The sequence below is a fragment of the Centropristis striata genome, chromosome 13, assembly GCF_030273125.1.
Source record: "Centropristis striata isolate RG_2023a ecotype Rhode Island chromosome 13, C.striata_1.0, whole genome shotgun sequence".
Taxonomy (NCBI): domain Eukaryota; kingdom Metazoa; phylum Chordata; class Actinopteri; order Perciformes; family Serranidae; genus Centropristis; species Centropristis striata.
The window spans coordinates 21,639,165-21,661,327 of record NC_081529.1 but is presented as its reverse complement, the minus strand read 5'-3'; the positions used below and the strand labels follow the sequence as shown (position 1 = coordinate 21,661,327).

General features: G+C 38.8%; 3 protein-coding genes across 3 annotated transcripts; all 3 read left to right on the top strand.

Annotated features, from left to right (window-relative positions):
• Nucleotides 1-422: 422 nt before the first annotated feature.
• Nucleotides 423-3,829, top strand: LOC131982994 (heat shock 70 kDa protein 1-like). The gene is made up of 2 exons (XM_059347579.1): nt 423-538; nt 1,716-3,829. Exon 2 carries the CDS (start codon nt 1,739-1,741, stop codon nt 3,659-3,661), a length of 1,923 nt encoding a protein of 640 aa, XP_059203562.1. The 5' UTR covers nt 423-538; nt 1,716-1,738; the 3' UTR covers nt 3,662-3,829.
• A 2,627-nt stretch (nt 3,830-6,456) lies between these two features.
• On the top strand, nt 6,457-9,957 carry LOC131982991 (heat shock 70 kDa protein 1). The gene is made up of 2 exons (XM_059347577.1): nt 6,457-6,591; nt 7,666-9,957. The coding sequence occupies exon 2, from the start codon at nt 7,689-7,691 to the stop codon at nt 9,609-9,611; it is 1,923 nt and encodes a 640-aa protein (XP_059203560.1). The 5' UTR covers nt 6,457-6,591; nt 7,666-7,688; the 3' UTR covers nt 9,612-9,957.
• Nucleotides 9,958-11,961: 2,004 nt separating this feature from the next.
• LOC131983299 (trypsin-like) lies at nt 11,962-20,316 on the top strand. Its single transcript, XM_059348010.1, has 6 exons — nt 11,962-12,016; nt 14,127-14,147; nt 15,058-15,220; nt 16,276-16,544; nt 18,691-18,830; nt 20,056-20,316. The coding sequence occupies exons 1-6, from the start codon at nt 11,962-11,964 to the stop codon at nt 20,314-20,316; spliced, it is 909 nt and encodes a 302-aa protein (XP_059203993.1).
• Nucleotides 20,317-22,163: the final 1,847 nt, after the last annotated feature.

Genomic DNA, 22,163 nt, shown 5'->3' with positions numbered 1-22,163 from the left:
CTATAATCTTCTTAAAATGTCGGCAGTGAAGAAATCTTGTTAATAAAGCACATAAGGTTGATTTAAGCCGAAAATTACAAACATTAGTGTTTTATTTTGGTTAACGTGTTCTCACATGTATGAGATTGTGTTAATATATTTAATTAGATGAACTTTTCTGTTCAGTGTATCAATATGTACACAGTTGGTGTCGTCGGATTTGTAGTTTACTGTGTTTATTGTTTTTAAAAGGCAGACTTTCTCCACCAGCTTCTCCGCTCCACCAGAAGCTTGGAGAAAGTTCTGGCAGACACGCTTCCAGGTGACGTCATCGCGCCGAGCGTCAGCGCTGAGCTCTGTGATTGGTCCAGAGAGTGAGCGGAGGAAAGCTCGAGAAGGGCCGAGGAGAGACGAGAAGGAAGAGAGAAAGTATAAAATAACGGCGGTGGAGTCTCAGACATTCAGACTAACATTCAGACTCCGAGGAGAGGACCAGCATCGCAGAACAGAGACAGCATCTTCTCTTCTATTCTCTCTGTATTCTCAGCTTTTAAACAGGGTAAGTACGCTGCTGACATTTAATTCTGCAATTTAAATGTAAGTTTTTATGGGCGTTTCACCAAACTCTCTTAGAAAAACTGCCAATTTAAGGCTTCGGCTGATGTTCAGTGCCATAGTTTTCCTCTAGACTTAAAAATTTGAGGTTTTTGTTTTTTTAAATAGCCATGTAATAAATCATCTGTTGTTTTAAACTAAAATGTCATTAGAAATGAAGAATACGAATTACAATTGACCGCCGTTACCACCAAAGTCCCTTAAAAACTGACCATTTTTGGCTGCGATCATGTAACAGTGATATAAACTTTGCAATGGGGAGTTTTTTCATACTGAGAGAACATTTTATCAAATGCCTGAGAAAAAAAATATTTTATGGACTACGATAAATGTTGTAGCCTACGATTACTTTTTTTAACCCTACTCTTAAATTTGGTCAAATTGACCCATTTCAAAGTTTAAATCTATGGTTTAAATAGAAGTATTTCGTCATAAAAAATAAAATCTAAAATAAAAAATAAAAATCAATATGTGAAACCATTGTATTTTATATATGTCTTTTAAATGTACATAAAAAAATGTTTAACATGCATTTTTTAATGAAAAAACGAGTGAATTGTCGTCATTGAACCTGATCTGTGGGAGGCAAAGAACACCAATGTACTACATATTGATTGAAATGGTTAATCATGGAGTTATTAATTAAATATAAACAATGTTTATTGGGATTTCTTTGTTTCTGACACTTTTGGATAATTAAACATTGCTGTTACTGGAAAAAGTAACATAACAGGAGGGTTAAAGAACAGCTTTGTAATGCATATGTTGTTGCTTTGTACCTGTATCACATAAAGATTGCTAACTAACTAAATGAACACACGTTGTAATGTTTTAGATAAATACTGCTTCTAGGTGTTTTATTTTATGGAAAGATTATCATACATTCCTGTCAAACTAATTAAAAAAATGATACATTCCTGTCAAAGTAATTTAAAAATAATTTAGGCAAAAGAATTTACATATTTGAAAGATTTCTGCATTAAAATAATTTACCAGTTGCTTGGCAATGAGACAAAGACCACTGATAACAAGTCATTATATCAAATAAAACATTAAATAGATAATATAGGATGGGAATGTATTGAGTTGGTGTTTACCTTTCTTTGTCATTTCATCTTCAGGACACAAACTAAAAACAGCCAAGATGTCTAAAGCTAAAGGTGTGGCGATCGGCATCGACCTGGGCACCACCTACTCCTGTGTGGGGGTCTTCCAGCATGGAAAAGTAGAAATCATCGCCAACGACCAGGGCAACAGGACTACGCCCAGCTATGTGGCGTTCACCGACAACGAAAGGCTCATCGGGGACGCGGCCAAGAACCAGGTGGCTTTGAACCCCAGCAACACCGTGTTTGATGCCAAGAGACTGATCGGGAGAAAGATCGATGATTCAGTGGTGCAGGCGGACATGAAGCACTGGCCCTTCAAGGTGGTTGGAGACGGAGGGAAGCCCAAAATCCAAGTGGAACACAAAGGCGAGGACAAATCCTTCTACCCCGAGGAGATTTCCTCCATGATCCTGGTGAAGATGAAGGAGATCGCCGAGGCCTACCTCGGCCAAAAGGTGTCCAACGCCGTCGTCACGGTCCCGGCATACTTCAACGACTCCCAGCGGCAGGCGACCAAAGATGCCGGCGTCATCGCAGGACTGAACGTCCTGAGGATCATCAACGAGCCCACAGCGGCCGCCATCGCGTACGGTCTGGACAGAGGCAAGTCAGGAGAACGCAACGTCCTGATCTTTGACCTGGGCGGAGGCACCTTCGACGTGTCCATCCTGACCATCGAGGACGGCATCTTTGAGGTCAAAGCCACGGCTGGAGACACTCACCTGGGCGGGGAAGATTTTGACAACCGCATGGTCAACCACTTTGTGGAGGAGTTCAAGAGGAAACACAAGAAGGACATCAGCCAGAACAAGAGAGCCCTGAGGAGGCTGCGCACGGCTTGTGAGAGGGCCAAGAGGACCCTGTCCTCCAGCTCCCAGGCCAGCCTCGAGATCGATTCTCTGTTCGAGGGTGTCGACTTCTACACCTCCATCACCAGGGCTCGATTCGAGGAGATGTGCTCCGACCTGTTCAGGGGGACATTGGAGCCTGTGGAGAAAGCCCTGAGGGACGGCAAAATGGACAAGGCGCAGATCCACGATATCGTCCTGGTGGGGGGGTCCACTCGGATCCCCAAAATCCAGAAACTGCTGCAGGATTTCTTCAACGGCAGGGAGCTGAACAAGAGCATCAACCCGGACGAGGCGGTGGCTTACGGCGCTGCCGTCCAGGCCGCCATTCTCTCAGGCGACACCTCGGGCAACGTTCAGGACCTGCTTCTGCTGGATGTGGCGCCTCTGTCCCTAGGTCTGGAGACAGCTGGAGGGGTCATGACGTCCCTGATTAAACGCAACACCACCATCCCCACTAAACAGACCCAGACCTTCACCACCTATTCTGACAACCAGCCCGGGGTCCTCATCCAGGTCTATGAAGGGGAGCGCGCCATGACCAAGGACAACAACCTGCTGGGCAAGTTTGAGCTGGCGGGAATCCCCCCCGCTCCACGAGGGGTCCCGCAGATCGAGGTCACCTTCGACGTGGACGCCAACGGCATTTTGAACGTGTCCGCGGTGGACAAAAGCACCGGCAAAGAGAACAAGATCACCATCACCAACGATAAGGGCCGGCTGAGCAAAGAGGAGATCGAGAGGATGGTGCAGGACGCCGACAGATACAAAGCTGAGGACGACCGTCAGAGGGAGACCATCTCCGCCAAGAACTCCTTGGAGTCCTACGCCTTCAACGTGAAGAGCAGCGTGCAGGACGACACCCTGAAGGGCAAACTGAGTGAGGAGGAGCAGAAGAAGCTGGTGGAGAAGTGCGACGAGACCATCAGCTGGCTGGAGAACAACCAGCTGGCCGAGAAAGACGAGTTCCAGCACAAGCAGAAAGAGCTGGAGGCCGTGTGTGCGCCCATCATCAGCAAGTTGTACCAGGGAGGAACGTCTGCTGGCAGCTGTGGTCAGCAGGCACGACAGGCCGGCTCCCAGGGGCCCACCATCGAGGAGGTGGACTAACATGGCTCAGTACGGACTCTGACATCACTTGGACTGTTTATGTTATTCATGCACTCTTCATATGTTTTTTTATCAACAAATGTGTTTATGATAAAAGCTGTAAATATTCTTGATGTACTTTTCATCTCTGCCTTGCTGGGCATTGCAATAAAGATGAAACAAATATAATTCCTATGGTTTGGTTTCATTTTTCTGAAAGTTTTAATTATGCTGAGAGAAACTGTTGTGCAGCAGCTGCAGGGCGACTCTTGAATCCACCTCTAACTTTTACTAGGAAAATAATAATTCTCCATACTAAACAAGAGTATTATCATGTGGAATATTTGATTGTCGAACATCTGTGTTTTATAGAGGGGACACATTTAGTGTCTGACTCAATGTCTTGTAGTCTTGTAACTATGTAAGCTTTAATAGTGATCTGAAGTATTTTATACGTATAAACAGTAATTGAAAAAAATATTAGACCATTGTTTTCTTCAATTTCTTGTTAATTTTAATGCCTGGTACAACTAAAGGGACATATAGCTGATAAGAGTTTAATTTAAGAGCTGATATGTAACCATTTTCCATTCATTTCGTAATGATTTTGGTAATTATCAAAATACCAAAATAAAATATATATGTATATATATATGCATATATGTGTAACAAAATCAGCACTGGTCCCATACAGCTATTGATGTATGGGACCAGTGTTTGGTGAGATTGCCCCGTGGCCCTAATAATAATAATAATAATAATAATTTAATTTAATTGAAAAAATGAACAAGACACTACAGGTATAAAAATGTTAACTACTTAACATTACCATGAATCTTCCCCAGTTTGATTACTGACATTAAGACAATTGTTTTTTATTTTACAATTGTACATTTTAATTATATATAATCTGCAAAAAAAGGCTCAAAGGCTTGTTTCATGTCTCCCCCCCCCCCCCCCCCCCTTTTTTTAAAATATGTTGACCACATTTTATTATGTGGAGGCACAACACCTAATACAGACAAATAGGGTTCACTGTACACATTTTATCTAATATCAATAGGATATTTCCCCAGTTTCATATTTTACATTGAGGCATTATTTTATATCACAATTTTTCAGATGTTGTGTATATAATGAAAATTATTTATCATATTAATATATTTGTACTAATTTGCATATATTTCTTGCACAGAAATTAGAATGTGAACATTTAATAAATCCAGGTTCACAATAGTTTCATTTTGTCAATAAAATCAAAAGAAAATAATAATAATAATAATAATAATGCAGTAAAAATAAAAAATAAAAACATGACTCTACAGGTGTGAAAATGTTAACTTATCAATATCGTCATGAATCTTCCCCAGTTTGATTACTGACATTAATTATTTTTAATTAATTAATAATTAGTTTTTCATATTACAATTGTAAAAACAAAAATCTTTTTTAACAAAGTTTGATGATACTTCAGACTTTAATAATAATTATCTTTATTCTGCAAAAAAATAAAAACTCACTGAGATTCCCTCATTTTATTCTTCATTGGTCTTAATTTTGTTGATTTCAAAATGCGCTTTAGTGTCATCTGGTGGACAAATCAAGAATAACACTGTCACAGAAAACATACCTTGTTTGAAGACCTTTCATATTCCACTCTTGATTACATAATGCATTACATGAATCTGTGTTTAATTAACTTATTAGAAAAATTTAGGAAAGCAACGTTAACAGATGAATACAGTCTTGTTTATACATTCAACACCCGCTTCATTTCCTTTATGTTATAATAACAGAGTTGTTTGAGGAATAAAGAATTTGAGGAATAAAAGCATCTTTATCCCTCAAATGACCCTATTATGAATGAATGAATGAATGAATGAATGAATGAATGAATGATACTCTAGAGTAGTTTATCTTATGTTGAGATAACTGTTGGACAAAATTGTTCTGGTTTATTTTCTCATACAAAAACAAACTTGCACCAATGCCCCAACTGAAAAACTCTCAATTTTATTTTCTTTGGTCAACTGGTTAAAGTACAATTTTGTAAAACACATCCTACTGGTCGTGATGAATTATTAACTCATTCTAAAAACATTGGCATTTGAACTTATCTTGTTAATCAAACACATAATGTACATTTATGCTGATAATTACAAACATTAGTATTCAAATGTTGATTGATTTTTGGTTGGTTTGTGTATTAATTTATAACTTAATGGTTCCGGGTTTGTTACATGGATTTTCTGCTCAGCCCGTACATATTTGTTTAATGAAGTGTTGGATAAAATGTTGTTACGGGGTGTTTTCTCGAGCGTACTCAGCCTGAAAAACGTTCAATTTTAGACGTTTTCGGTCTTCTGGTTAATGGACTGTCTCGTAAAGCACTTATCACTTATTAGGATTAATCACTATAATCTTCTTAAAATTTCGGCATTGAAGAAATCTTGTTAATAAAGCACATAATGTTGATTTAAGCCGAAAATTACAAACATGAGTGTTTTATTTTGGTTAACGTGTTCTCACATGTATGAGATTGTGTTAATATATTTAATTAGATAAACTTTTCTGTTCAGTGTATCAATATACACAGTTGGTGTCGTCGGATTTGTAGTTTACTGTGTTTATTGTTTTTAAAAGGCAGACTTTTCTCCACCAGCTTCTCCGCTCCACCAGAAGCTTGGAGAAAGTTCTGGCAGACACGCTTCCAGGTGACGTCATCGCGCCGAGCGTCAGCGCTGAGCTCTGTGATTGGTCCAGAGAGTGAGCGGAGGAAAGCTCGAGAAGGGCCGAGGAGAGACGAGAAGGAAGAGAGAAAGTATAAAATAACGGCGGTGGAGTCTCAGACATTCAGACTAACATTCAGACTCCGAGGAGAGGACCAGCATCGCAGAACAGAGACAGCATCTTCTCTTCTATTCTCTCTGTATTCCCAGCTTTTAAACAGGGTAAGTACGCTGCTGACAATTAATTATTTTAAAGTTCAAAAGTTTTTATGGGCGTTTCACCAAACTCTCTTAGAAAAACTGCCAATTTAAGGCTTCGGCTGATGTTCAGTGCCATGTAGTTTTCCTCTAGACTTAAAAATTTGAGGTGTTTATTGAAAGAAAAACAGCTAGCCTATGGAATAGATTATATGTTGTTTTCAAAGTAAAATGTTATTTGACATGAAAAATACGAATTATAAAATTGACCGTGGTTGGGATTTTTCTCACAATGAGTAAACGTTTCACTAAACTCCCTTAGAAATACTGGCAATTTAAAGCTTCGGCTGATGTACAGTGACATAGTTTTAGTTTTCGTTTTTTTTAATAGCCATGTAGCCTAATAAATCATCTGTTGTTTTAAACTAAAATGTCACTGGAAATTAAGAATACGAATTACAATTGACCGCCGTTACCAACAAAGTCACTTAAAAAACGGACAGTTTTTGGCTGCGATCATGTAACAGTGATATAAACTTTGCAATGGGGAGTTTTTTCATACTGAGAGACCATTTTATCAAATACCTGAGAAAAAGAATGTTTTATGGACTACGATGAATGTTGTACGATTACTTTTTTAACCCTCCTCTTAAATTTGGTCAAATTGAATTTTTGGATAATTAAACATTGCTGTTAAAAGTAACATAACAGGAGGGTTAAAGAACAGCTTTGTAATGCACATGTTGTTGCTTTGTACCTGTATCAAATAAAGATTGCTAACTAACTATATGAACACACGTTGTAATGTTTTAGATAAATACCGCTTCCAAGTGTTTTATTTTATGGAAAGATTATTATACATTTCTGTCAAACTAATTAAAAAAACGATACATTCCTGTCAAAGTAATTTAAAATAATTTAGGCAAAAGCATTTACATATTTGAAAGATTTCTGCATTAAAATAATTTACCAGTTGCTTGGCAATGAGACAAAGACCACTGATAACAAGTCATTATATCAAATAAAACATTAAATAGATAATATAGGATGGGAATGTATTGAGTTGGTGTTTACCTTTCTTTGTCATTTCATCTTCAGGACACAAACTAAAAACAGCCAAGATGTCTAAAGCTAAAGGTGTGGCGATCGGCATCGACCTGGGCACCACCTACTCCTGTGTGGGGGTCTTCCAGCATGGAAAAGTAGAAATCATCGCCAACGACCAGGGCAACAGGACTACGCCCAGCTATGTGGCGTTCACCGACACCGAGAGGCTCATCGGGGACGCGGCCAAGAACCAGGTGGCTTTGAACCCCAGCAACACCGTGTTTGATGCCAAGAGACTGATCGGGAGAAAGATCGATGATTCAGTGGTGCAGGCGGACATGAAGCACTGGCCCTTCAAGGTGGTTGGAGACGGAGGGAAGCCCAAAATCCAAGTGGAACACAAAGGCGAGGACAAATCCTTCTACCCCGAGGAGATTTCCTCCATGATCCTGGTGAAGATGAAGGAGATCGCCGAGGCCTACCTCGGCCAAAAGGTGTCCAACGCCGTCGTCACGGTCCCGGCATACTTCAACGACTCCCAGCGACAGGCGACCAAAGATGCCGGCGTCATCGCAGGACTGAACGTCCTGAGGATCATCAACGAGCCCACAGCGGCCGCCATCGCGTACGGTCTGGACAGAGGCAAGTCAGGAGAACGCAACGTCCTGATCTTTGACCTGGGCGGAGGCACCTTCGACGTGTCCATCCTGACCATCGAGGACGGCATCTTTGAGGTCAAAGCCACGGCTGGAGACACTCACCTGGGCGGGGAAGATTTTGACAACCGCATGGTCAACCACTTTGTGGAGGAGTTCAAGAGGAAACACAAGAAGGACATCAGCCAGAACAAGAGAGCCCTGAGGAGGCTGCGCACGGCTTGTGAGAGGGCCAAGAGGACCCTGTCCTCCAGCTCCCAGGCCAGCCTCGAGATCGATTCTCTGTTCGAGGGTGTCGACTTCTACACCTCCATCACCAGGGCTCGATTCGAGGAGATGTGCTCCGACCTGTTCAGGGGGACATTGGAGCCTGTGGAGAAAGCCCTGAGGGACGGCAAAATGGACAAGGCGCAGATCCACGATATCGTCCTGGTGGGGGGCTCCACTCGGATCCCCAAAATCCAGAAACTGCTGCAGGATTTCTTCAACGGCAGGGAGCTGAACAAGAGCATCAACCCGGACGAGGCGGTGGCTTACGGCGCTGCCGTCCAGGCCGCCATTCTCTCAGGCGACACCTCGGGCAACGTTCAGGACCTGCTTCTGCTGGATGTGGCGCCTCTGTCCCTAGGTCTGGAGACAGCTGGAGGGGTCATGACGTCCCTGATTAAACGCAACACCACCATCCCCACTAAACAGACCCAGACCTTCACCACCTATTCTGACAACCAGCCCGGGGTCCTCATCCAGGTCTATGAAGGGGAGCGCGCCATGACCAAGGACAACAACCTGCTGGGCAAGTTTGAGCTGGCGGGAATCCCCCCCGCTCCACGAGGGGTCCCGCAGATCGAGGTCACCTTCGACGTGGACGCCAACGGCATTTTGAACGTGTCCGCGGTGGACAAAAGCACCGGCAAAGAGAACAAGATCACCATCACCAACGATAAGGGCCGGCTGAGCAAAGAGGAGATCGAGAGGATGGTGCAGGACGCCGACAGATACAAAGCTGAGGACGACCGTCAGAGGGAGACCATCTCCGCCAAGAACTCCTTGGAGTCCTACGCCTTCAACGTGAAGAGCAGCGTGCAGGACGACACCCTGAAGGGCAAACTGAGTGAGGAGGAGCAGAAGAAGCTGGTGGAGAAGTGCGACGAGACCATCAGCTGGCTGGAGAACAACCAGCTGGCCGAGAAAGACGAGTTCCAGCACAAGCAGAAAGAGCTGGAGGCCGTGTGTGCGCCCATCATCAGCAAGTTGTACCAGGGAGGAACGTCTGCTGGCAGCTGTGGTCAGCAGGCACGACAGGCCGGCTCCCAGGGGCCCACCATCGAGGAGGTGGACTAACATGGCTCAGTACGGACTCTGACATCACTTGGACTGTTTATGTTATTCATGCACTCTTCATATGTTTTTTTTATCATCAAATGTGTTTATGATAAAAGCTGTAAATATTCTTGATGTACTTTTCATCTCTGCCTTGCTGGGCATTGCAATAAAGATGAAACAAATATAATTCCTATGGTTTGGTTTCATTTTTCTGAAAGTTTTAATTATGCAGAGAGAAACTGTTGTGCAGCAGCTGCAGGGCGACTCTTGAATCCACCTCTAACTTTTACTAGGAAAATAATAATTCTCCATACTAAACAAGAGTATTATCATGTGGAATATTTGATTGTCGAACATCTGTGTTTTATAGAGGGGACACATTTAGTGTCTGACTCAATGTCTTGTAGTCTTGTAACTATGTAAGCTTTAACCCATAACCCATGGTGACACCCGTGTAACAAACACTTTAAATCTTCTATAATCTCCCATATTCAGCTTTATGCTTCACTTTAACTCATTAAATCCCTAAGCGACGTATACTCAACACCCTGGTGTGGTGGTCATGTGACTGTGACAAGAAGTGACTTCTCCAAAATATGTGTGTGACTGGAGACAGGCTAAACCCATTTTATAACTCTAATCCGTTAGTGTCCTGTATTGCATTTAACTTGTTCTGACCATATTTCCTTCACAAATTAAAGTCACAATTTTGATTTGTCATGGCGATACAAACAAAAAGGCAAATGGTTATTTGTTTTTATTTTTTATTGAATTATTATTTTGTTACTTAAAAACAAATCTGAAAAAATAATTTATTGTTTAACAGCACTATTAATGTCACAATTTTAATACATGTTGTGGAGATGCAAAGAAAATGCAAATTTGTGTTTCTGTAAGCACAAAATATGTCTAGTTTTTTTAATTTTAAAATAAGAAATATTCTAAACATAAATACCATAAACGCCCATTGTAACATATATGTCACATCACAGATCTTTGACATTTAAGGGTAGAATTTTTGAAAAAACATCAGAAATGTGTTCTATGTGGTCCATCTTTAAGGATCACTGGGTCTGGGTTCTTATGGGTTAATAGTGATCTGAAATATTTTATACTTATATACAGTCATGGAAAAAAATATTAGACCATTGTTTTTCAATTTCTTGTTAATTTTAATGCCTTGTACAACTAAAGGGACATATAGCTGATAAGCTGATAATTTAAGAGCTGATATGTAGCCATTTTCCATTTATTTCTTAATGATTTTGGTAATTATCAAAATACCAAAATAAAAAAATATATACACAGTTTATTATAAGGGGTATAAGAACAGATCACGATACGATATTGCGATTTTAAGCATTGTGCGATATGGTGAGTATTGCGACACAATATATTGCGATCTAACTGTTTAACTGCATTCTGCGTCCACAAAATTAAATTCAGTCAAGACTTTTTTTGTCAAATAAGAGAAAATTCTCAGTCTATTTATCTCACTTCAGTCTTTTATTTCTCCACAATGAGAGTCAAACCCAGAGACTGACCAACAAAGTATTCAGTCAAACCTAACTGAACTGATATCAAACATGTATGGACGACAACAACTGCAGCATTTTATCAAGCTTTATAAAAACTTTAAGCTTCACTGCTCTGGAGTTTTTTTAAATGAAACATAAAAAAGCTGAACTTTGCAGCATTATTTCCACAACTACCCGACACAATATCCTGACACATGGTGCCTATAGATTCCCAAGATCTTAGTTTCATATGATACCAGGATCTCCTGTCCGAAAAAACCCCAGCAAAAACACAGAATACCTGCCGGACATCGGAAATCTAAATATCGATACTTGGCATTTCCAGAAGTTCAAGTCAAATAGCCCCAACCAAGTATTGAGTTCTACAGATGGACATACTTTTCAGAGGCCAACATTTCCATATTAAACATAGTTTTTAAAGTTGGTGTTTTGTAATATTAACAGTTTTTTGAGACACTGAATTTTAGGTATTCATTAAATGTGAGCCATAATCATTATAATTAGAAGAAATTAAATAATTGAAGACATGAAATGTTTCATTCTGTATGTAATGGATCTATAAAATGTGCTATTTTCACTTTTTTAATTGAATTACTGACATAAATAAACTTTTCCATGATATTCTAATTCATTGAGATGCACCTGTGTAAGGTTTGCTGTACACTAAATGTGTAAAATTAAGTAAACAGAGGTAATGCAAAGAAACCCGCATGTTGCGGTGTGCCATGTTGACACAGAGAGGTGTGTGTGGTATGTGAGGCGTGGCTTTAAACCTGACAGGTCGGCAGGTGAGTCTCCCGCAGAGCCTCATCAGTCAGAAGATTGCCATGATGGTGGTGAAGCTGTCAGTTTTTGCTCTGCTGCTCCTGGTTTTAACCGCCACAGGTGAGTGCCAGCATTAATAATCTGTAATTATTATGAAAAGGGATACAAATAGAATACATTAACAGTTGTATTTCTGTGTAATTATCCACTTACAGCAAATTCAGAGTTTATATGTATTCTCTCAGGAGTTTTTCCTGTCTGTTTATACCCACAGGTGATAAAAATTAGTATAAATTTGACATTCAAATAAGCTCAGTTTCATGTAATGAGTGTGAGGATGTGAAACACTGACAGGTGATATGAGGTCAGAGACAGTTTCTATTCGTAGTCACATCAAAAGTATTTAACTGAGCATGAAAATCCAGATCATCCAGTTCGACTCTTCGTTGACTGTCAGCATTGAAACTTGAGTCACTGAGCCAAATCTTGCTTCCGTCACTTCTCAGTTATGTTTATATGAATGATATTTGAATTAATTTTCCTTCATGATTATAAAATGACATTTCCATATGTCTGATTGAAAATGTGTTTATGTTGTCATTAGTCTTTTTACAGACATGAACACTTTATGAACCCAATGTTCTTCATGTTTGATGATGTTAGTCAGTGAAACTTGCTCAGTGTATAAAATGAGCTGCTGTGACCTCTAGGATCAGCATATTCAGAGTTTTAACTTCAGTAAAAGTACTAACACCACGCTGCAGAATTACTCCACTACGAGTTAAAGTCCTGCATTCAAACCTTACTTCAGTAAGTTTAAATTAAAAAAACACGTATAATAACTTTAAATTTATCATGTTTTTATGTTAAATCTTGACCTGGAAAGTAAAAAGTACAATATTTGCCTCTAAAAATAGCCGAGCAGAAGTACAAAGTTACAGAAGATGAAAATACTCGAGTAAAGAACAAGTACCTCGAAGTTATACTTAACTACAGTACTTGAGTTTGTTGACAATAAGGGCAGCAGGCAACACAACAAAGACATACAATTGCACAAAATACACAAATCTACTAAATGTCAAAAGTTGGATTAGCAGGAGTTCCTGCTGTTCTAAAGGTCTTAGTCTGAATGTGGGATTCTAGAGAAGGTTTCAACATTTGTCTCCATTCTCAACAAAAAAAGGCAGAATCTGGCACCAAATGTGTGTCGCACATGCTTTTTTAACCCCAAATTTGCCACAGCAATGTATGAATTGATTAGTTGAGTGTGCTTGAAGGAGCAGGCTTCTTCTTATTCTTCCGCTTCCTCCGTGTTTTTATCGGTCGACTACTCCTCCAAGAGTTTTGGTCGTACGCACACTAAAAAGGTATCAAATCGACCGGCCCGGCCATGACAAGTGTGCTGTGACTTTTCTAAGGGTTTTGGCAAACGGTTTTTAAATTATTCATCAAAAACATGCCAAAAAATCCCTCCAATGTTACCCTATGGAGAGGCTAGAGTGAATGACGTCATTGCTAGAGTGGAGAAGGAGGGAAAAATTTGTCAAAAAATAAATTTGGAAACTGCGCTCGAGGCAATGCAGTTTATTTCTTATGCCCTTTCACAATATTTCTAAGCAACCTGTCAATGGTACATTCTTAACAGCCTATTTGTTCACTCATATGAACACACACATGTTGAAAGCTTGATCTATCACATACCTCAGTAACAGTAAAGATAATATACTGTAAACTACTCGGCTGTGTCAATAATGTATGGATGAGAGTCATGGGCCAGAGTCAGAGTTTTTTGTGAAGTTTTCTAGTTTCTATTACAGATTGATGAGCAGAACATGTTGAGTCACAGTGTTAATCTTCAGGTCCCCACACCCTGTAAGAAGGTGTCAGGATGTTATTAATGTGTGAAGGCTGCCTGTCAGACAAATGTAGTTGAAGGATTTAAGCACAAAGTAAAGGATCCTGAATGAGATTCTGTAATTGTCTCTTCATCTTCGTACAACAGACGTGTTTTGTCAGAAACCTTTTGTTTGAATCATTCCATACATAGCAGCCTCACCCAGCCACTTCAGAGGAACAAGATCAGATCCTAATCTCAGAGAATCAGTGAACAACCAGTTGGTTTTGTTTCTTTAGCAACCTCTCTGAAAGTGTAAACACGCTTCTGAATGAACAATAATACCACAACAGGAGCTTTCATGCAAGTAACAGCTATTCTTTGTGTCTTTCACAGGTGGTGACGCTCAGTCAGACGGTGAGTTTCATCTTTCATAAAGACAGAAAAACATACAGATATAAATCAGTCAGCACATGTATTTATTAAAATACTAGAGCCACTTTATTCATCTCAGGGACTCTTTATTATATTTCCACATTTTTATTTTTTAGGATATTTATTTTATAATGCCACATTATTTATTTCTGGCAATTATTTAATTATTCCATATTAATTTATTTATTTCAGGGGGATTATTGTTTAATTATTCCACATTTATTTATTTAGTTCAGGTGATTATTGTTTTATTATTCCACATTTATTTATTTATATCAGGTGATTATTGTTTTATTATTCCACATGTATTTATTTATTTCAGGTGATTATTGTTTAATTATTCTTCATTTATTTACTTATTTATTTCAGGTGATTATTGTTTTATTATTCCATATTAATTTATTTATTTCAGGTAATTATTGTTTTATTATTCCACTTTTTTTTCAGGTTATTGTTTAATTATTGCACATTTATTTATTAGCGGTAATTGATTTATTATCCCATATTTATTTATTTACCGTATTTATACTCACAAAAGTGTTTATATATAAATTCTATTTTATTCCAATTTAAAAAAAAAAATTTGTCAGACAAATTTTACTTTTTTCTGATTTCTGTCATTCTAACTGCTATTCTGCACAAAAATATGTTTGAGTTGTTCTGATTGTGCTGATTCCACAGAGCTGCAGGATTTATAGATTTATAGAGATTTTATATATTCCAGTGAGATACAAGGACACAGAGAGGAGAATGTAAAAAGAGCACAAAAAACACCTTGAAACTGCTCGTTGGGGTTCAGAGGGTTAAATAAACAGTAAATGCTATATAATGTATGAGAGCTGTAAATTCTTCCATCTGCCCTCTGAGCTCACGTGACCTTTGACCCCTGCAGTTTGTGGCTCAGCGCCGCTCAACACGAAGATTGTGGGCGGAGATGTGGCCGTCGCGGGGGCGTGGCCCTGGCAGGCCAGTCTGCACAGGTTCGGATCACATTTCTGTGGCGGATCACTGATCAACAACCAGTGGGTGTTGACGGCCGCTCACTGCTTCTCCAGGTGAGACCAAACATGAAAAACAGTCATCGTAATATAAATTTATTATAGTGTCATAATTATCCCAAAATAATTCATTGGAAACTATTTTGATCGTTGTTCCATTAATAAAAACAAACAAACGTGGTTTTCATCTTCAAACTTCACCTCATACACTGTATTATTTATTTTATTGAGTGTGCTTGTAAGAGCAAAAAGGTATCCAAATCGACCGGCTCCGCCATGACAAGTGTGCTATGACTTTTGTAAGGGTTTCGGCAAACGGTTTTCAAGTCATTCGGCAAAAACACATCAAAAAATCCCCCCAATGTGGAGAATGTAGTCAAAAAATTTTTTTAGAAACTGTGCTCAAGGCCGCAGATGCCACTCTACAGAAATAATTTATACAGAGAAATGTAGGAAGATTGGTCTTCTCACTCACATTGGTCTGGTAAAGCTGTCAGAGTTACAGTTTGGGCGTAGGACGCACAGATGATCCACCAACACGCACCCACAGCCTCATAGACCGCCATGGTAAAAAGGAGGGAACATTTCTGGAGGAAAGCAGAGGTACCAGTTTATTCTGATCACTCTAAAAAAAACAATTTCTTCATTTTTCTTCACAAAACACATATGTAGACATTAAAGAAGAACTCAGGATGCTCAAAGTGAAGTTGGTTCATTGATAGGAGCTACAGTTTGGCCAAAAATGCTTTCTGTTCGAGGGGCACTTTCAGCTGTTTTTCTCTCTCTCTAAGTGGTGTAAAATGTCACAGGAGCAGTTGGTTGCAGTTGATTACTCTGCTCTGATTGGTGGCCGCCACCTGGTCCTGGTTGCTTGGCTACCTATTTCTAAAAACGTTTTTTTGCTATTTCTATATTGTTCAATTTTTATTTCTTGGACTTTTGTGACTGATCAGGTTTTCCAACGATATATAATACAATACCAGTTGGTATCATTAAAAAGAAATAAATGAATAAAATAATGTTAAAAAGGAAAGAACCGGGGCCTGTACGGAACCTTGTGGGACTCCACACGCATGTATTTCTAACTTTAAACGCCGTGCTCTGTTTCTCAGCTCCAGCACGTCCGGTTTCACCGTTTATCTCGGACGTGAGACCCAACAGCAGTTTAACTCCAACGAGGAGTCCCGCTCACTGTCTCAGGTCATCAGACATCCCGACTACGACTCCTCCACGAGTGATAACGACATCGCCCTGCTGCAACTCTCCTCGCCCGTCAGCTTCACCAACTACATCCGCCCGGTGTGTCTGCCGGCGGAAGGCAGTGAGTTCGCTGCCGGGACGACGTGCTGGGTCACCGGATGGGGCACCATCGGAACCGACAGTGAGTTTATTTTAAAATGTATTGCACTTTAAAATGTTTAATGGAATGGGGAGGTTGTGAGATTTTTTCTAGATTTGATTCTTTTGTTCGTGGTTTCGGAGCTCTTATAAAAAAGAAGAAAATAATCAAAATGTTTGTGTTTATTAGTATTATTATTATTAGTAGTAGTATTATTATACAAATTGATATTTATCTATATTTAATGAGAAATAACACAAATATTTAGTATTTTATAGCAGTTTTAGGAAGAAAAAGTATAAAAACTAAAATAATAATATAATACTTTATAGGGGTTTTAAGAAGGTATTTGGTGTACATAAAATCAAGTTTTAAATAGAATATATTTTGTTTTAATATTTTAAAAAACTACAGTGGAGTTATGTAAACACACTGACATTTAAAGGGTTACATTTATTTAATATTAAGTGGTTATGATCAGGATTAATGTTGGTTAAATTATTTAATTCAGTGAAAGTGGAAAATTATATTATATAATATTTTATAGCATTTTTATTTTTTTTTTAAATATAGAAAACTACAGTGGCATTTTGCAAACAAACTGCCATTCAAAAGGTTTATTTCATTCAAGAACATTATAATAGCAGTTCATCTTTTGTTCTGATTATTCATGAAGAGTGACTCAGCAAAAAGTAAAAATATCGTCCACACCTCCAACGGCCACACCCCCAGTGATGTCACAACAGGTGTCTCAATCGCCTGCCAGGCGACATCACCAGTTGTTTCAGGTGAAGACGTCCTGTCAGAGCTTTTTAAGGTGACAAACAGTCCCTTTGTGTAAAGAGAGTTGAGTCACCCTGAGTCACGCTGTGAGAGCTTTAACAATAGAGCTTTTAACAACACTTAACAACACGTCTAACTGGAAAGAAACCTGCAGTTTTCTAATCCAAAGGCGATATTTTTTTGCACATATTTGCCTCTTGTATGTGAATAATTGTGCATCTGGGATCCCTAAATAGTCTGTGAGCTGCATAAATTGGGTCTGACTGGAAAGCTGAGACTCTTGTGGATTCAATGAATCCATATGGCTATTTTCATGGGGTCCCTTGACATCTTTCTCAAGATATGTGAATGAAAATGGGTTATACGAGTGCCCACAAGTCTTCTCTTCAGAGACATGCCCACTTTATGCGGATTCCATGCATAGAAATGTGTTGAAAATGGTGGATTTAAATATTTGTGCATCCTGGGGTCCCTAAACAGTCTGTGAGCTGCATAAATCGGGACTGACTGGAAATCTGAGACTCATATAATAGGAAACAAGATCTAAGGAATACATCGGTACCAACTATGTCATGATATCAGGTTAGGAAGTGGGTGAAATTATTGAATGAAAATGTGTTTTACGGGTATACACAAATCTCTTTACAGTCATGCCCACTTTATGCTGATTACATGCAGTTTGGTGCAGAAACCTGCAGTTTTATAATCCAAAGCTGATACTCTTGCCCAAATTCCCCTCTTGTATGTGAATCTTTGTGCATTCTGGGGTCCCTAAAAAGTCTGTGAGCTGCATAAATCAGCTCTGACTGGAAAGCTGAGACTCTCCCAGTTTTGTTCAATCTCTATATGTTGTCGAGAAGAAGGTGAAAGAAATGTTCTGGCTAAATTTTCAAAAAGGAAAAACAGACATGCCCACTTTATACTCGTTCTTTGCATTTAGTATAAATGTGTTTAAACAGTGTGAGATGCATAAATTGGGAGACACAACAAGAAATAAATCTGTGTGTGACCCCTGGCTGCTTTTCTCTGTTTCATATGATACTTTATTAAATCTATTTGAGCCGTTTCTAGATGTGACATGCCCACTTTATGCACTTTATCAGAAGCTGTTTGGGGCAGACACTACAGTCTGTGAGCTGCATAAATCGGGTCTGACTGGAAAGCTGAGACTCTTGTGGCTTCAATGAGCCCAATGTTCTTCATGTGTGATGATATTAGTGAGTTAAACTTGAGTTCAGTGTATAAAATGAGCTGCTGTGACCTCTAGGATAATCATAGCCTCATGAAACTTTACAACCACAAACTAGAGACCTAAAGCATTCAGAGGATGACACTAGATTCACAATAAGCAGCAACACAACACAAGAGCTCTGATCAACTGTTTGTGTCTCCTCTTCTTCTTCAGTTCCTCTTCCATTCCCTGGGCAGCTGCAGGAAGTGAGCGTCCCCATCGTGTCTAACAGTAAGTGCAGCGAATCCTACGACCCGATCACCAACAACATGATCTGTGCCGGTCTGGAGGAGGGCGGGAAGGACTCCTGTCAGGTGAGTCAGCACACACGTTTACCATTGAAGCTGCAGATGTTCTGAAGGACTTTTACTGTAGTGCAGTATTAGTACTTGTAGTGCAGTATTAGTACTTGTACTGTAGTGCAGTATTAGTACTTGTAGTGCAGTATTAGTACTTGTACTTGTAGTGCAGTATTAGTACTTGTAGTGCAGTATTAGTACTTGTACTGTAGTGCAGTATTAGTACTTGTAGTGCATTATTAGTACTTGTAGTGTAGTGCAGTATTAGTACTTGTAGTGTAGTGCAGTATTAGTACTTGTAATGCAGTATTAGTACTTGTAGTGCAGTATAAGTACTTGTAGTGCAGTATTAGTACTTGTAGTGCAGTATTAGTACTTGTAGTGTAGTGCAGTATTAGTACTTGTAATGCAGTATTAGTACTTGTAGTGCAATATTGGTATTTCTAGTGCAGTATTAGTACTTGTAGTGCAGTATTAGTACTTGTACTGTTGTGCAGTATTAGTACTTGTACTGTAGTGCAGTATTAGTACTTGTACTGTAGTGCAGTATTAGTACTTGTAGTGCATTATTAGTACTTGTAGTGCAGTATTAGTACTTGTACTGTAGTGCAGTATTAGTACTTGTAGTGCAGTATTAGTACTTGTACTTGTAGTGCAGTATTAGTACTTGTAGTGCAGTATTAGTACTTGTACTGTAGTGCAGTATTAGTACTTGTAGTGCATTATTAGTACTTGTAGTGTAGTGCAGTATTAGTACTTGTAGTGTAGTGCAGTATTAGTACTTGTAATGCAGTATTAGTACTTGTAGTGCAGTATAAGTACTTGTAGTGCAGTATTAGTACTTGTAGTGCAGTATTAGTACTTGTAGTGTAGTGCAGTATTAGTACTTGTAATGCAGTATTAGTACTTGTAGTGCAATATTGGTATTTCTAGTGCAGTATTAGTACTTGTAGTGCAGTATTAGTACTTGTACTGTTGTGCAGTATTAGTACTTGTACTGTAGTGCAGTATTAGTACTTGTACTGTAGTGCAGTATTAGTACTTGTAGTGCATTATTAGTACTTGTAGTGCAGTATTAGTACTTGTAGTGTAGTGCAGTATTAGTACTTGTAGTGTAGTGCAGTATTAGTACTTGTAGTGCAGTATTAGTACTTGTACTGTAGTGCAGTATTAGTACTTGTAGTGCAGTATTGGTACTTGTACAGCAGTGCAGTAATCTGACTACCTCTGACCCGCTCAGGGAGACTCCGGCGGCCCGCTGGTCTACAATAACGGCTCCAGGTGGATCCTGGTCGGGGTGGTGAGCTTCGGACGAGGCTGCGCGCAGCCCAACTTCCCCGGAGTTTACAGCCGCGTGTCCCAGTACCAGAGCTGGATCAGCGGACACGTTGGCGATCTGGGCTTCGTGTCCTCGGCCGGGACGTCAAGCCTGGTGTCTCTGTCCGTCCCTCTGCTGCTGTCCCTGCTCCCCGTCCTCCTGTCGCTCTTTGTGCTCTCATAAAGATGATTATTATTCATTATAGTTGTTATTATTATTCATGCAGAGTCAGTATCGCTGCATCATCGCTGCCTCCATTCATTCAGATTTTTTTTAAAGCAGAAATTAATGTGGAAATGTTTCCGGAGAAACATCTTGATCTTGATAAACATCTTAATTCCTTAAAAAGCTTTTTATCGTTCAAACTTTCATTTCGTCTTTTTTAATTTCCTCTGCTTTTCTGTTTTGCACAAGAAACAAACACATAAAATATTTCAAAAGTAAAACTTAAAATTCATATTTTAGAAGCTGCATTCAGAGAACATTTGGCTGCGACTAAAACTGATTATTAACATTGATCCATTCAAAATCAATGAATGAACTGATGTTTTTTATTTGTGGTTGCAGAAATAACTTGAAATAGAACAAAGTAAAAATAATCTTAATTAATACATTTAATTTTCAAACATGCAGAAAATAATTCTGTGTTCAAAAGTTTTTACTTGAAGAATTTTATTCTATTTTAATTTTTGTTTTATTTCTTTTGGAGCACAAATGTTGCAATGAAATCAAACTTTTGCACTGACTGTGAATTTTAGAAGAAGAAGTTCTGTGATTTTTGTGTTTATGTCGACTATATTACCTTCAATCTGCTATTAATTATTAATTAATCACTGCAACTTTTATATTTGTTACACTTAGCAAAAAAACATTTACATTTAGTCAGATCGCTTGTTTTGATATAAAGTGATACAATTTACATAATAATATATTCCATTATTATAAATGTTTATATAATGTTACATTTAGTCACATATTAGAAATATAATGTGTTTAGCTGTTTAACTGTAATATTTTAAATAAAATATTTTCTTTTCTGAACATTTGAATTATTCTTTTTTTTGTCTCTATGAAGTGTATTATATCATTATTATTATTATTATTATTATTATTATCATTATTATTATTACTATTATTATACTGAAGTAATCTAGAAACTTTCTATTAGTTTTTTGATAAAAAATTGTGTATTTTCAAAAAGTTATAAAACAAACAAATAATTCCTTAAAAAGCCCTTTATTGTACTTAACACAAAATACTTATTAAATATAAATAATACATATTTCAAAAGCTGCATTTGCAATTAGAGAATATTTAGCAGTTTTTCTTGTAAAGTGACTACAGTTTTTGTTCACTGTAGGCTAAATGCATGTTGCAAAAAAATATACATGAAATACTGGGCCTACAAACAGACCAACCCTCCATTACAATACTACAGTACATTGGTACAGTGAGGTACTGAAACATATATTTACTTACAGTATACTGTGGTACAGTATATAGTATGTCATACAGTAATTGCTGTCAACATTTACATACTGTACTATAATGTCAAAAAAGGTAATTACCTGTTCTCTTCTCTAAATCTTCGGATTCTGGTGGACACAGTGAATCTACAGATGTTTGGTTGCACCATTTGTCCGGCCTCCCTCATGCTCATACCATGAACAAGAACATGGCCAATCACAGAAGCTCTGATTTCATCAGATATTACTGTTCTTTGTCTTCGCTGACCACCTCGACCTCCACGACCCCCTTGACCTCCTCTCACACAAACTCTTCCTCTCAGATTTCAATCTATTGTAGGGCCTCACAAAACAGTGCTCTGAACTGGCTTATATGTTCCCTCACATCATCAGCCACAAGTGCGATCAATTTTGAGTTGTTATGTTCAAGTGGTGACCCTTGTGCTAATTGTGTTTGACTTTTGTCACCTGTGCTCACCATTATGCAGCACGGGTGCATCACAATGAAAATGTGTTGGCAAGTTGTGTCTAAACAGGTGAAAAGTGCTTATGGTTTTGCCAAAA

What these genes read in the sequence shown, in the direction of transcription:
- LOC131983299 (XM_059348010.1), top strand. Translation starts at nt 11,962, where the DNA reads ATGGTGGTGAAGCTGTCAGTTTTTGCTCTGCTGCTCCTGGTTTTAACC. An exon ending in CCTGGTTTTAACCGCCACAG is followed by an intron (nt 12,017 to 14,126) that starts GTGAGTGCCAGC and finishes TGTCTTTCACAG; the next exon opens with GTGGTGACGCTCAGTCAGAC. An exon ending in TGGTGACGCTCAGTCAGACG is followed by an intron (nt 14,148 to 15,057) that starts GTGAGTTTCATC and finishes TGACCCCTGCAG; the next exon opens with TTTGTGGCTCAGCGCCGCTC.
- LOC131982994 (XM_059347579.1), top strand. Translation starts at nt 1,739, where the DNA reads ATGTCTAAAGCTAAAGGTGTGGCGATCGGCATCGACCTGGGCACCACC.
- LOC131982991 (XM_059347577.1), top strand. Translation starts at nt 7,689, where the DNA reads ATGTCTAAAGCTAAAGGTGTGGCGATCGGCATCGACCTGGGCACCACC.